Source organism: Heterocephalus glaber, unplaced genomic scaffold (genome assembly GCF_053883595.1).
Source record: "Heterocephalus glaber isolate CG9 unplaced genomic scaffold, H.glaber_assembly_v1.0 deba00000122, whole genome shotgun sequence".
NCBI lineage: Eukaryota > Metazoa > Chordata > Mammalia > Rodentia > Bathyergidae > Heterocephalus > Heterocephalus glaber.
In genome coordinates this window covers 5,519,381-5,536,204 of record NW_028258138.1, presented here as the reverse complement: position 1 = coordinate 5,536,204, position 16,824 = coordinate 5,519,381, and the positions used below count along the sequence as shown (strand labels likewise).

General features: G+C 37.9%; 1 protein-coding gene across 14 annotated transcripts in view; it reads right to left on the bottom strand.

Moving 5' to 3' along the window:
- Dyrk1a (dual specificity tyrosine phosphorylation regulated kinase 1A) overlaps nucleotides 1-16,824 on the bottom strand; it is a 135,848-nt gene that overhangs the window by 56,752 nt on the left and 62,272 nt on the right. Inside the window, exon 1 of one of the 14 annotated variants that reach the window (XM_021256259.2) lies at nucleotides 12,103-12,839. The exons of the other annotated variants lie outside the window; for them this stretch is intronic. Within the exon in view, the coding sequence (XP_021111918.1) occupies nucleotides 12,103-12,199 (97 nt within the window). The 5' untranslated portion in view covers nucleotides 12,200-12,839. Of the gene's footprint in view, nucleotides 1-12,102; nucleotides 12,840-16,824 lie in introns of those variants that run through there. 14 annotated transcript variants of the gene reach the window in all.

Here is a 16,824-nt window from a genome sequence, read left to right as displayed (position 1 = left end):
GGGGAGCGCGATGCATGCTAGTCATCATTACGTGCTCTCTGGTAATCAGTGCCCCTAAGGGAAGGACTGGTCTTATTTTTGTATTCTCATGACAACAACTTAATGAATGAGGGAACCAAAGCAAAGCATGCTCCTGAATCCCCCACCTCCCCGTGCTACATTAGGCACTCTCAATAGGCCCTACAAACCACCTTCCTGGGCAAGACTACCTGAACACTTCACAACAACTGTGTAGCACAATGCAAAAGCCAAGGCGTGTATCACTCACTTAATTCCCACACTTAAAAAACAATAAATATTTATTCAGCGAGTGAACAAAGACTAACATATCTAATTCCCCCACCTCAATCTACAGAAGGGGCATAAGCATACAGAGGCTTAATGACTTGTCCAAGATGATCAGTGTCAAAATCAAGATGGGAACACTCTTATTTTATAATACGATACTGATGAAAAAGGTTCTCAAGTAGGTATTTGTCATTTTTTTGTTACACACTTCACATGGGACTCATAGAGAGCCAAAAAGCCATGTCTCCTACTATAAAAGCCAAAAAGTAACAAAAATCTCCTGTTCCTTCCTGCTGGGTAACTAGGGCTTTGCTAGTGAACAAAGTAAGGACTGGCACATTCTTCAGAGCTTAGAAACGTGAGCAGTCACTCCTGCAAGATGAAGACACACTGAGAGGATAGTCACAGCGGGGACAGGAAGGTTGAGGCTCACACAGCATTCACCACAGAAATAACAGGTGTGGCACAATCAGCAGACTGGTCCTGTGGCTCAACTCTACCTGTGCCCTCTGTTGCCTGGCGCTGTGGTCCTGATAGTTAGCTTTCCGTTACTATCACAAACACCTCCCAAGCTTACAGAAAGGGTTTATCACTGGCTTACAGTTAGAGCTTCAGTCCGTGTGCATTTGGCCCTGCTGCTTTGAACCTGTGGTGACACATGACAGCAGGAGCATGTGGCAGAGCAAACCTTACAGCTGGGAAGTAAAAGAGAGAAAGACGGGAACAAGGTCCCAGAGCCCCCTTTGAGAACATGCCCTCACTAACCTGAACATCTCCCTCTCAACTCCACCCTGCAAGTTCCCATAACCCACCAACAGGGCCTGGCTGGGGAGCCAGCCTTTACCACATGGACCTTCAGTCCAAACTACACCAAGTCCCTACTTACTTTTCTAGCATAGTTTCCACCTTTCCGATCTGTTCTGTGAGCTAATTACAACCTTCCATTGAATTCATTTTCTGCCCAAGATAGTTAGAACTAAGAATGGGTTTCTGCTGCATCTTCGAGATCTGACTATCCCACCTAAGTGAACAATGGAGATAACACCTAAAAAAGGATAGAAATGGGATGGACAGAAGTAACTGTAAAACTATCAGCCAAAAAAAAAAAAGAAGAGGAACATGAAAGAAACCAAAGCCTCGCTGATGGTGTTTATGACTGCAACTACCACACACACAGCAGAGAGTGCTACTGATAGACAAAGGTCCTTCCTTCCCTCTACTGAGGCAACTGGCCTGCTTCCCAGGCCCTGTAGTTCAACAGCTGCGAGACTAAGCTGCGGCCGGCAGAATGGCAACAGAAGCGAAGTGTGACACCACAGGCCGGACACACCCCACTCTCCTACTTGTAAGTTCCTATGCTCTTTCCCCATTCAGGGAGTCAATGCCAAAGCCCAGGTGAGCTTGGCCATTTTATATTTAAGATAGGAAAAACGTCTGAAGTTTGGTTTCTGAGGAGCTACGCAAAGCAGAGCTGTGTAATAGTTATGGAATATTACATGAGCAAGAAGTAAAGTTCTACTAGTTTAAACCAGTGAAATGCTGGGCTTGTTGGTAATCCGAGCTAGCCTACTTTAATGAACAGAGAAGTTAATATCTACCTAGAAACAACACTAAACAACACAAACAGGTTTTCTCTATTTGAAAACATGGGTCAGATGTATGCCAGTAAGGACCTGGACTAAAAACTATGTCCCAAAAGTTAAGAAATGTGTTTCCAGTTTTGAGAGAGTAATTTAGTTTTTGGAAAAGAGGTACAATATTATAGAATGAGGAAAAAAGAGAAGGAGAAATGATATGAATCTTCAAATCTTTTATTTCCGTCCTTCATTCAGTATTTGAATTCAAAGAAACTACACATAAAATTATTTTCAGTCTCAATCATGGCCTAGGCTAGCAGCATACATCATGCCTGCGCTATTCATTTAGCATTGTACCTTCCTATTTTCTTATGGATTGTCACTATTCAGCTCGCGTAGCTCAGTTGGGGAGTTTTTAAAATGACAGCTGACACCCTGACCTCTAGAGTTGAGGGTCTGCTAGGTAGATCTGAGAGAGGGACCAAGCAGACACATTTCCCCTAGGTTTCTCAGGTGACTCTGATTATGGACCCCTCAACCAGAGCAAGAATAGTGATGAAAAACTATAAAAAGTTAAATAGCAATGATGTACTACAGAGTACCTTAATACTTGGCATGAAAGCATAATTGAAAAACTTCACAAAAACAACGTCAGCTCCTCAACTGACAGGGAGGCTTCTATTAAAAGCCTCTCTAGCCAGGAGTGGTGGCGCACACCTGTAATAGCAGCACCTGGGAGGCTGAGGCAGGAGGAGAGACTGCTCTAAGTTCAAGATCAGCCTGAACTACAAAGCAAGACCTCTGTCTCAAAAAAAAATACAAAACAAAATCCTCTGTAAAATATTTTATATTAATGTATGTACAACAGACACATAACCGAACAATCTCTCCACTGTGCATTTCTGGTACCCAAGTCAACCTATCGGTCAAAATGAAGGCATAGGACCTGAGATAGAGCAGATTTTTAAATTATTATTAAAAGGAGATACTCAAAAGAAAAAACTGACTCATCTCTTCATAGCTCTTAGCACACACAGGAGGGCAGAGGAGCAACTTTCATTGTTTATGTACATTTTTATTAAAACCACCACATACAATGACATTTACTGGAAAGGACCAATACTATACACTCCTCACACAGAAGGACCACAGTTCCCCGCTTCACAGCAAAGACTCCACAGTGACCTGCACCTGTGGGTGGACACCGCCACTGCTCCCAGGACGCCGACCCTCTGTCATTGTTGGCTCTCACATCAAGCTCTACTTTCCAGCTCTGGAGATGAAACACACCTTGGAGCAAAACGGCTGGCAACATCTTGAGCAGGGGTCAGCAAATGTTTTCTTAAAGAGCCAGGTGTGGGCATGTTAGGCTTTTCAGAGCAAGTTTCTGTTATACCCAACCATAACAAAAAAGCAGCCACAGATGATACAGAAACCAGTGATACAGGCATCTTTAACAAAACTTTACAAGACGCGGCAGCAGGCTGGATTTGGGATCTTGAGGCTAAAGTTCTGTCTGCCTGCACTAAACAGATTTAAATCACTCATCATATCAATCACATACTCATCCCATGTTTTTATATATGATGAAGAATACTACAGGTTGATACATTTTTGATGATGTGTGCATGTTGTCTTTTCTGCCTGACTATACTGGGAGGAGGCCCTGAGGTTGGTACTGCTGCTGCATCCACTGACAAAGCAAAATAAGGAAAGAGCAAATAAATGGTAGTGTTAAACATGCACATCTGAGTCACTTCCTGAGACACAATCATACATGGACAGTGAGAGGCACACAGAAGTGAATTTTCTACGGGGTGCAAGGGATGACTATGCCTAAAGCTGTGCTTCTCTAATGAAATGGTAAGTGCTTCCCAAGCCATCACTATCCCTGATGAGGATAAGTAAGGAGGAGGAGTCAAGACTCAAGACTCTGGAGCAATCAGGAGAGCAGCGACTCCTCCCTAAAACTGTAAGCTCCAAGGTCACCAAAGGAGCAGAAAAACCACCACTGCTCCTACATCACAGTGCTCCAGCCAGCAGGGTGCCCCCATTTGCTACTTCTGCTCTGGACAGCAACTAAGTCTTCTAATAGGCACTCAGTAACTACCACATTGAACTGAATACACCAGACTTCAGCCTGGGTTCTAACACGGTGTGACCATGACTGCCTCCAAGACTGGGCTGCCATTCCTGCGAAATGGTTACGCAGCAATGCTTCAGTAATTAGCTGGGACCCAGTGCCAATTTCCCCCATTTACTTCTTTATTAAACAGGAAAAAAGACATCAACTTGAGTGATTAAAAATTTCCCCCACTGCTGGGCGTGGTGGCACATGTCTGCAATCCTAACACAATGGGAGGCTGAAGCAGGAAGATTACAAGTTTGAGCCCAGACTGGGCAACTTAACAAGACCCTCAAAATAAAAGATAAAAACAGGGCTGTAAACCAAGATACATCATGTACAGGGCACAAGCACCCACAGATAAATGTAAATGTATTGTATACCTAAAATGTACCAATAAAAGAATTTAAGAAAGAAAAAAAAACAGGGCTGTGGATGTAGCTCAGTGTGAAAATCCTGGGTTCAAACCCAGGTATTATTTTTGAAAAGGGGGGTGGGCCCTAAATAGGTCATTTTCATTTTGAATTTTTAAAAATGCAACTCATTAGCTTTATTTCCTGAGTAACACATACTGTTGTATTTATATTAACCATAATGCGTTTATTTCAATGTGATCTTAAAAAAATGTTAATGTGTCCTGTTTGTGAAGATACTACTTCCTAGAAGATGGCTAAAATAAGACCATGCAGTGCAATCCATTTTAGGGAAAATAAGTAAGTCAAGAGGCCCAACTCAGAAAAACTTATTCAAACTTTCAGTTATAATGTTCTTCTACATTAACTATATAAAAAAAGGAGTATGTATGATTCACTAGTGAGAATTTTCATCAACTAAATTTTCCTGCACATTCTTTTCTTAGTCCCTAAGACACTCTGGTAGCAAAATCTACTTAGTATTTCAAAATCAAGGATACTCTTATCTCAAAATAAATTACAACCAGAATATTAATGAGATTTCATATACTGTTATGGGCAGAGGGCTAAATTCTCAACTTTTTCTTGGATTCATGACAAGATGGACAAAGATTATGAATAATCACTCTACTCAGAGGTTTCTAGGCTTTGACATAGAAAAACTTATGCAGTACTTCTATTCCACTTGAGAAAACAGATTGAGATACAAGAATAAACTTGCAAATGGAGGATAGATACTGGGAAGTAGGAAGAACATGTTCAAATGAGAAGGGGAATGAAGGAGCGGGAAGGGAAGGGAAAAGGGATTAAAAAAGAATGGAAGGGAAAATGGAAACAAAGCTTCTGTAAATGGGGAGAAGAAGAGTTGAATGGAAAGGAAGGGAGTGGGGAAAAGAGAATACTTTAGTATATATTATGTACAGGAACAAATTCCCTATGGTGACTATAAGCACTATGTATGGCAAATATATACCAAAAAAAAAAAAGAATATATTTGCAAAGATCTTAGGCATGACTATGATTGGGATTTACATCAATCAGAATATCCCAAATATATTCTTCAACTGAAACAAGATAAGTGACACCAAAGTAAAATACTCCCTTGGACAGACCACACCTGATCTTCCTAGCAAAAACTGCATCCCAATCCACCTACTTATTTTCTTCCCCTCCATGAGAAAACGTGCCACAAACGCAAGGGCTGCCCCTTATTTACTGTCAGACCCCCAGCAGGAAGAGGAAATGCCCGGCAAAGTGAACCTGTCGCTCACCTTCCACAGTATCTCAGCATTGCCTTAAACTACCTGCCATCAAATAGAATATCCCTTAATTACTGATGGCAAATAGTTACATTATTTCCAGGTATGCATTCTGCAAGTGATATGAATTTAATAGAACTGCTCTAGTTCCCCTACCTTTACTTTTACTCTTATTTTCTCTGAGTAGTAAGTGAAGCTGATGTTCTAACTTTATAACTATCAGTTTCTTTACAAAGAACCTCTTAAGTAAGTGAATGGCTTTAAAGAAAACTATCAGAGGCAACAGAGTAGTGAGTAGGGGCACATTTTCAATTCTGGTCCTACCACGTGGCAGCTGTGTCCTGGGGTAGCTTTCTTAACTTCCTTTTGATCCAGTTTCCTCGTGGGTAAAATGCAAATGATCATCACCGACACAGAACTACTGGCTCAGGGAACTTTGCCGGGGAACTTAGCTCAGTGGTGCCGCCGCACGCCCCACAAGCACTAGGTCCTGAGTTCAATCCCCGGCACCGAACATAAATAAATAAATACCAGCTCTTGACCGGTCACAGCCCTCTGACACGACTGCTTCTACCCGCTCTCCCTTTCGTGGCAGACCTTCTGTGGCAATACCCACATCTTCTAATTTACCATTCATTTCTACGTAGACCTTAAAGAAATGACTTTACCTGAATTCCCATTTCTAACAATACCCTCTCATTCATCCTGGCTTGACAGCACGCTCTTTTAACTCTTCATCCTGCGTGATAATCACTCTCCTAGTTCTGTCTAGGGTTCCTCAGGAAAACCCTGCTCATACATCTCTGTCGTTTTACCCTGTAACTTTACAAGCAGGCTCATGAGTATAGAAACAGATTATTAAATTTTCACAGGTCTATTTCCAAAACCACTGTAGAGTTCTATACTTAGAAAGCTCAACTTAGTAACTCTGACTTTCTATAAATACCTCCAAAATGAATTTCCAGACTCCAGATTCCTAAACCTCAGATCCCTCCTAATGTTATTAATATTTCTTAAAATGTCCCACTCCTATAACTTGTCTGCTCAGTTACACTCATTTATATATTCAAATCAAGTAATCAGTTACAAAGTACTATAGGTGGTACTAGGATATAACACAAGAAAAACTCTCCATTTCTTCAAAAATGTTTCAAGTATGGTCCACATAAACAATTAAAAGTATACAATTTTAAAGCCTTTTAAATAGAAATTATCTCTGATTAATGACTTTTAAGCAAGCTAAGCACAAGACAGGAAAGGGAGCACCCTAAGCTGAGGGGAGAACATGAGTAAGAGCCCAAGAGCACAGAAGTGGCACGATCAGAAAATACCACTGGGGGGGATGAGTGGCTACGAGGGGACAGGGTGAACTGTGTCCTCTCAAAATTCACATTTCTCATGTAAGAGAAGCCATGAGATAGTTAAGCTTGTGCGCCTGGTTTATTTCATTTAATGTTATGGTCTTAAAATGCATCTATTTACCTACAAATGCCTCAAGTTTATCCTTCCTTGTGGCAGAGTAGTACTCCCCTGTGTATAAATCATTTTCTTTATCCATTCATCTACTGGTGGGCATTTAAGCCATGTGCAAGATTTAACTATTAAAAACTGTGCTACTATAAACATAGGTAAGGGACTGGGGATTTAGCTCAGTGGTTCCTCCGCCTGCTTCGCAAGTGCAAGGACCTGAGTTCTATCCCCGGTACCAAAAAAAGAAAAAAAAAAACAGGTAGGCATATATACAAATAATGAGAAGTAGGGAGATCTTTTTCCAATGGGAAGAATAAGAGATGGAGGGAGAGGAAATAAAAGAGATAAAAAAGAAAGAAAATGAAAATAGAGCTTCTGCAACTCAGGAGTGGACCAAGACGTGGAAGAAGCAGGGAGCGCTGGGAGGGGTGGGGAGAAGGAAAATTAAGAGGTGCTACGTACGTGTACCAACTCCCCACGATAAATGCAATCACTACGTACTGCAGACGCAACTAACAAAAAATTTACAATTCACATGTTGAAGTTCTACTCCCAGCACCCCAGAGATGACCTTATTTGGATATAGCTAAGCTGAAGATATAATTAGTTAAGGTTAGGTCATCAGGATAGGCACTAATTCAGCTTGGCTTATGTTTTTTAATTTTTGTTTTTAAGACTTGTGTTCTTATATAATGGAAAAATTTGAGACGCATATACACAAAGGAAGATGATGCTGCCTGCCTCGCAAGCGCAAGGAGCCGAGTTCGATCCCTGGTACAAAAAAAACCCAACAGAAAACAAAGGAACATGAAAGCAGGTATTAAAACTATAAACTTTCAAATGTTAAAGGAGAGAGCCATGGAAAAATATTTTTTAAAAGTCAAAATAAACTCCAGAAATGAAAACTACAATGTAAAAGAAACAAGCACCCTGCATAGGGGTCATGACAGATTATAGGCATGCGGGGGGAAAAAGATGTAATTTTGAGGATCCAGCAATACAAACTGTTTCAGAATTCCAACTGACTGCTCAACAACTAAGATTGCAGTTAAACAGAAAAAATGAATCAAAAAAGGTTTGTAAACATAAGCAGAACTTTACTGAGTTTGGGAACAGCCTCAAGCACCCTGGTATACATTTAACTAACATTCCTGAGAAGAGGGAAAACTGAAACAATTTTGAACAAAAGTGCTCAAATTTTTTCCAAATCTAATAAAAACTAGAAACCAAAGAGATCCAAAAGTTCAACAAACCTCAACACATACACACACACACAAAAATACAAAAAGGCATAATAAACAAACTGCTGAAAACTAATGATAAACAGAAAACCTTAAAGACAACCAAGAAAAACAAAAGACACATTCTATAAAAAGAATAAAGATTTTCTGTAACAAATAATCCAAGTGAGCAGACACCAGAGGAACATATTTAAATTACTAGAAGAAAAAAAAGTGTCCCTTGGAATTCTATGCCCAGTGAAAATACCTGCGAAAAAAGCAAAATGAAGACAGTTTTAGATACACAAAAAGTAAATAAAAATGTGTCACTAATGAACTTGTACTACAAAAAAATGTCAACAACACAAGTATTCAGGACGAAGAAAGATTAAACTAGATGGAAATATAAACCCATATAAAGGAATGAAGACCAATAGGAAAGATAACTACATGGGTAGCAGTGTAAATTTTTTTAATTTAAATCTCATTTGATCAACCAATATTTAATGTAATATGATGCTAATCACATATATACAAAACCTATGAAAATGCAGTAAACAGAGGGATGAAAATATACTATAGTAAGTTCAGTACATCTTTTATATAAAGTGACATACTATCATTTCTAAGTAGACTGTGATAAGACAAACTTTTTTTTAAAAAAAAGTTAAAATGAATACATCAACAAAGGAGGGAATCAAATTATAAAAAATATCCAACTAATTCAAAGAAGGTAGAAGAAAAAGTAAACAGGGTAGGAAAAAACTGAAGAAAAGGAAAGTGAACAGATGAACAAGTACAAAATAAATAGCAACAGGATCACTTAAACCAAAACATAACAATAATCACATTAAATACAAAGTAGCTAAATAGCAAAACTGAGAGATGTTTAGATTGGAAACATAATAATAAAGCAAGGCCCAACTATTGGCTGCCTATAAAGAACACATTACTAGGAATGAAGATTATTTTATAACATCAGCAAACTATATTAATATTAAGCATCTATGAGTCTATTATTAGACCTTTTGCCAGAAATGACAAATTGCAAAGGTGAAGACAATTATATTAAAGTACCTCAATATTCTCTCAATATTTGATAAAACAAGCAGACAGAAAATCAGTAAGGAGATAGAAAATTTGAACATTATCCACAAACTCAACATAATTGAAATTTAGAGAATATTCCACCAAAAGACAGCAGAACACACATTCTTTTCTAGTAAACACAGCACATATACCAAGACAAACCATTTTTAGGCCATAAAACAAATCACAACAAATTAAAGGGGACCAAGTTGTACAAAGTACGTTCTGTGGCAACAATGAAAATAAATTTAGAAGAAAGGAACGGAAAGACAAATGTATGGTCTCAAATACTTAAAAACCAAATGACAAACTTCTAATCACCACCGCCTAGAAAAGCCCTAACAGCAAATTATACTTAGAACAGAATGAAAATGAAATATATCAAAAATTTTTATACACCTAAATTAATTCTTAGGGAGAAAATTATGCCATTAAACATCTCTACTAAAAAGAAAGTTCTTAAATCAATGACTTCTGCTTTCTACTTTAATAAGCTGTTAAAAAAAGAAAAGGCCAATGAAATCCAAAGCTAATGAAATGAAGAAAATAAATATCCAAAGTAGAAATCAATGAAATTAAAAATAAGAAAAAGCTAGAAAACTCCAATGTTTTTCATGAACATAAGATGCAAAATTTCTACACAAAAGTATAATAAATGGAATCCAACAATCTTTTTTTAAAGGACAATATATCATAACAAAGTGGCCTTTATTTTAGGAATGCAGTGTCAGTTTAATACTGATTCATCAAATTAATTAAAAAAGAAAACTCACAAGATAATCTCAGTAGATGCAGAAAAAAATATTTGACACATCTAACACTCTTGATTAAAAATGTTTTCACTAAATCAAGAATAGAAGGCTGGTAAAGGACAATGACAAAAAGCTACAGAGCTACCACCATCCCTCATGGTGAAAGGGCTCAATGTTTCTTCATCTAAAATACCATCTTAATAATCTAAATTTTCTCAACAGCCCTCTCCCTTCAACTGGTATGCATTTTACACACCTTGCGGTCTTACCGCATCACCTATTAAAATCCTATCTATTCCTCATGACCCCATGAAATTCCACCTCCATCAAGAATCTGTCCTTAACTCCAATCCAAAAATTGCTCCCTTTTCTGAATTTTCACCTCTCTTGGAGCAGGTCACTCTACCATGTAATGCAGTTAGCAAAGGCAAATCACATGCACCTCTGTTAAAATACAGATTCTGAGTCCAGACCCTTTTGACTCTATGGCTGAATAAAACATCTCTACAAGTGTTTTGGAATGCTTCCTTAGTATATGTCTAGGAAAACAGAATTAATAATCAGGTAATAAGGTTAAATTTTTATTTTATTCTCTGCCAATCTCTAATATGGTCCAATTAGCCTATCTGATTTAACTATCCTCTTAAATAAATGACAAAATAATTAAAGGTGTAAACATTTTAGAAAATTTAATACAAATATAAAAATTCAAAGAGCAGTTTTTTGGGTTTTTTTGGTACCAGGGATCGAACTTGGGACCTTGTCCTTGTGAGGCAGGCAGCGGAACCACTGAGCTAAATCACTGGCTAAACAGCAGTTTTTGATGTCTGTGTTTCAAGGTTCTGGGGCCAAAGAAGGTACGAGAGTCTTGCATTTAACCAAGAGAAACAAAAACTGAACATTACTGTTTACCACAAAAGCCAAGTGAAGAAAAGCCAAAAACAGTGCTAGCTGGAACAAGAACCCATCTACTCTGATTTTAAGGTAATGAATGACACCAGCTTGCTTGGAACAAGCAACATCTAAGACACTGGAGGCCTAGGGCATGGTGACTTAGGGTTTGCGTGATAACTTAGTAATACCAGATCCATGGCTTGTGTTCATCTGTTCCTCACTCTGCAAGTTTTCCTTCCTATAACTCTCTAGCTATCTGAATCACAACTCATACTTTACTCTAACACAATTCTAAGGGTTTCCTCTTTAAACCTTTCTCAAACTACATCCTTTTCTTATATCCCTGTTGCCCAAAGGCCTAGTGATTCCCCACCCCCTCCCTCACCCACACCCACACCCACAAACCCTTCCAAATAAATCTTCACTTGGTATTTTTCTGTGCGGTCACCCTGCATTTTTATCGAACACTGGTATGTGTTGAATTCTTCACCTCTTCCATTCCTTAAACAAAGCACTGAGTTTTCTATCTCCCACTGAACTTTCCACCTAACCGTATCAAATAAAAACTTAATATAAACCAAAGACAGCAGTACAACCAACAGTTAAAAGACATTTGACTTAAATCAGAAAGGTAATAATAGAAGGTAAAATAACAGGATCCTCAAGTTGCACACTAGAACATGCACAGGACTCAAGCTCATGCTCCTACTGGTTAGAGGATGTGGACAGTACAAGATAAATGCAGTCCAAAACTTTGCACCAATTTGTTGAAAACAAACATGTATCTCTATGAAACATAGTCAAAACTATGAGAAAAATCAAATATGCCACTTATTGCAACAGTACTTTCTAATTTGGAAAAAAATGATAATTTTACCGAACAAGGTTTTAGAAAATGTGTGCATAGTGCTACTGAGTTTTATTTTCAGAGACAACACTAAAATATTTCCCTTTTATACTATAAGTATTTAATTAAATAAAAATTTCTACAACTTAATTTCTACAATACACGTACTTTGGTTACAGGTATTTAACAGAGCAATTAAATCCTTATTTCCACTTCTGTTCCAAAATCTGCCTGCCCGCAGTGAGTGGGAACTGCTGCAGATCATTAAACTCTCATTTATCAATGTCTCTCACCAGGCAACACAATGCAGCAGAACAGCACACAGAAACCATCCTAAACCCCAGCAACAGCGGCTAATTAGCATAGCCTACCACTAAACCGACACCATATGATTGGAACTGTTAGTCAGAATGCTAGCCAATCAAAGTAGGTTATGCAAATAGCCTATTTTAGTTGCCAGGGCAGAGCTACTTCCAATTGTCCAATAGGAAAACAAGCAATAAACAAGAAATGAAATTGAGCTTTGTCACATTTTCAAGTTGCTGTTAACACTTTCAGGTTTAGAACAAAATTAACAGCAACTATAAAGGATTAGAATCATATTCTACTTCTCACTCCAAAAGCAATCCAATGATAATATACACAGAATACATTTAGAGTACTCCATTTGTTGTAATTTTAACTTTTTACTATATAGACTTGAGTTTTTCTAACAGCTGCTGCCATCAACATTTCAACTCCCCACACCTACAGCACAAGAGCATTATGCAAATGTCCTTCTATACATTCAAACAGATCCTCAAACATTACATTCTAGAGAACTACTACAGAGCCTTTTTATTCTGTAAAGGAAAGACTAAGTATAAGCAGTGGGCATAACTGAAAGCACAGCTCCCTGAAGTCTCAAGCTTTCCCAGGTTGGAAAATCTAATAGTTGTCTTTTATTATAACCTTTAAAATATAATTATGTTGAATTATAATAAATTATATAACAATTTGAAAAATAATTTCAATAAAGTACAAATTAAATTATTTATGGAGTTTTAAAAATGAAGACTGGGACCAAATAAAAATAATTCTCATATCTAGGAACCAAGTTCAATTAAGATTAACCATAATATAAATACATATATTCATATATAAAATTTCTAATAATGAATAAAACTTTTTTAAAACCTCCAATACATACTAGTAGCTACAAAAATAGTTTTAAACATCAGTGTTCTGACAGATTTTACTGGCTGTGAGAATTTCTTTAATCTCACATACTCAAGGATTTGCTTTGAAACTGTCACAGAGACACAGTTCCTATTCGTGCCTTATAAAACATACAGTTTTATTTTAAAGTGTTTCAACCTGTCCCACCTATCCTAGCAATTATCTCCACCTAAATGGAATACAGAATTCATCCCACACCATGGAGAAATCACTGACTTCCAAATATATTTTCTCCTAGGGAATACCTGTAAACGTCTCTAGAAACACTTCTAGCATTTGAAAAATGCATTGCATCAAGACTCACCAGATTTTGAGACTCAAATTCTAAGAGAAGGATGTGTTGGTCCTATCTCTAACACTGTCATTTGTTTTCCCCTGTAAGAAAAGGGAAGTCACTTTTCCACTATCTCCAACCTAACCTGTTCCCACCACCCACATTCTGTCCCCAAATTTCTTCCCAGGTTCTCTCTACTCAGGGATTCTGAATGAAAACCATTTAAAAATCCAAGAAAGGGAGGCCAGGGGAATGGGGAAAAAATAAGAACCAAGATAGATCATGTAAAGGTACAAATTCCCATCATATTGTATACCTAAAATGTACCAATAAACTTAATGAAAAAAATAAAAATTAAAAAAAATTAAAAATTAAAAAACGAAAATCTAAGAAACCAAGATAAGAAGTATCAGCTAAAGAGTGAAACTTTAAGGGAGAACTTTAAAGCTGGAAAGAAACTTAAAGATCATCTACCACTAACCCGTGGTCCTATAAACTACATCTTAAGAAACAGTATTAGAACATAAAGATCCTACAGATAAAAATCAAAGCCCTCCCGAACTATCTTCCAACAGTATTTAGGAATATCAATACTAATCAGGTATCAATAGTCTCCCCGGTTTCCTTTCCATATAGAAAAACATTTAAGAGTAAGTGTTCAGATCAAGAATAGCTCAGAATCATTCTCCATGCTATCATATACATTTACTAACCGAGGCTTAGGGTTGAAAATCACTCTCTAACCCAAAGTATTTATTTAATCCATTCCCTGAAACATTCAACCTCAAACTTTGAACACTGTTTGGCCTGTTTTTAAACTACGTGAACTCTTATGAGCCTCTTAATTATAAAGGATAAAACCAAGAGGAGAAATAAAAAGTGATTTTATTCAATCTCATTCACACTTACTCAAGAATCTTTATGAGTATTTTGGTTAGTTTTTCTAGGTTCTTACTACCTTCACACCGATAAAGCAATGTGAACTCAGCCTATCTTCCAATGAACACCATGCAGCAAAAGGGCATTTTCCATATGCACAAGGACTGTTTCTTGGTCTACCTCTCAGACATTCTTCACGTCACAAAATTTCCTGTCCTGGAAGGGGAAAAATACTAAAATCTTGGCACTACAACTCTCCTCTGGGGACTAGAGAACAAGGACACATCACCTGTCTGGTGACAGTTGCTGTAGGATAAGCCATCTTGAATCTAAATGTTGAGTTTAGCATCGATTCTTTTTTAAACTATTAAAAATTGTAGAGTTTAAGAAAGTATCAATAAGTACTATTTTTTAGAATCAGAAATTAAACACTGAAAATGTTTAAAAATGGTTTAATTTACTGAATTAGAATCTTTATTACATAAAATAGACATTTCAGAATTTCTGGTAAAAAGAAAATAAATTGTGCAAGTATATGACTAATGATTTTTTTTTCCTTTTTGAAACAGGGTCTTGCTATGCAGCCCAGGCTAGCCTCAAACTCAAGGTAATCCTCCTGCCTCAGCCTCCTGAGTGCTGGGGTTACAGGCGTGGGCCACCACACCTGGCAATAATTAACTTTTTAAAATACAGTATTCAGTTATGTTTTGTCCCTTATATTGTAAGTAGAAATATATTTAAAATAACTGGCAACCTCATCTGCTGTTAATCAGCTGAAGATACAGAAAACAGCCTCTATTGTGTCAATGTAAATGCCATTATTAGACCTCACAGTATACTACCCGAGATTATCTCAAGTGACAATACCATCATTTAGGGAGAAGTGCAACATAATTTTAGGGTTTTAAAAAATAGCAAACCGACAAAAATATTTTCCATTTTAGTTTGAAGCCATCTATTTGTGGAAAATGCTCACAGAATTATGGGTGACTCTCTTGGAAAAGTTTTTAATAACTTCATTTTTAAAATGAGGCTGCCGTGACATTGTTTTACTCGACACCTTTTCCAAAAGACTACGCATAAATTCTGTCCAATTTAAGAGCAATTCTGGGGCCGGGGATTTAGCTCAGTGGTTTCGCCGCCTGCTGCGCAAGCGCAAGAACCCGAGTTTGATCCCTGGTACCAAAAAAAAAGAGCAATTCTGTACTTCTAAATCTGATTATAAAGTGCTAAAGATTGAGCTGTTCTTTTAACTCTGGATTATCAACTTGTCTACTGAAGCTTTTATTCAGATAAAAATTATTATTATTATAAGGTATTTCTAAAACAAAGATTCTTGCAAATTAATTTTGGCGCTAAAACCCCTTTTCGCTGTACTCATCAAGGCAGTAACAATCAACAGTATCATCTTTTGTATCATAATCTGTACAAACTACATTAAGTGTTTTCTTGTCAATTTCCATGCCATATGATAGCGAGCTTGAAGATTTAACAGATTTAAAGAGTACATCTGGTTTAACTGTAAAAAAGGAATATGAAAAAAAATCACTTTCCAGAGCCATAGCACGGGAAGCACCTGAAAGTCAGTAGTGCTCCTCACAGTAACTGAAACTCAGGAACAGAGAGGCTTTCTGTCTGTCCATAGGTGATATAGGCGAAATAAGCCAACAACATAGCAAAGTGTGCATCCAAACACAGAGCCCAAGGCACAAGTCACAAAGCCAGTCTCAAGTTCAAGTGGAGACTTGTTTCAATAGAGCGGCTTCTCCCAAGAGCAACTTTGAGTTGCATACTTCAGCTAGGTAACAACAGAAAAAGTTTAGGCCAGGAAGGCCACCTAATTCTTAACGTATACTACACCAAAAGCTCATCGCTAAGTGGACACACAAAGACAGGCACAACTGGAGTGGCACTTGATAAAGTCCTTTAAGACTAACAGTAAGAGTCAACAGCACACTCAGAAGCTCAAAAGGCAAATGAGATGACTCCAACAATTTAAGAACTTCCAAAAAGACCTAGAGATGAAAAGTGGTACCAGGAACCACAGCAGAAGTGGGAGGTGCCATTTGGTTGGCGAAAGAAAACTGAAGTGGGACTGGGAAAGGCTGGCTCCATGTACTACACAAGATATGTACCACAAGATCAACCTCCCTCAGTAGCTTTAAAGAAGGATGTACAGGGTGGGGGAGTTAGCTCAGTGGCACTGCACCTGCCTGGCAAGCGCAAGGTCCTGAGTTCAATCTCCACTACCCCCCAAAAAAAAGATGTACAGCAACAGCCAATGTACTGAGTCCCAGCCCAAGGCCTAAGAAATGCTTATGAAGTCACTAAACCACCTGCCTAAGCAGCACAGGTCCACACTGCTGGGAAGGTTTTCCTCAACCTAATGAAGAAAATGAGGAACTCTTCCTCCCAGGGCCCCAACTCACATCACTAAACTGAAACCTGGGTATCAGGGGCCTTACCACAAACCCGTCAGTTGGGCAGGGAAGCAGATGATGAATGAGGACGTTCTGGCT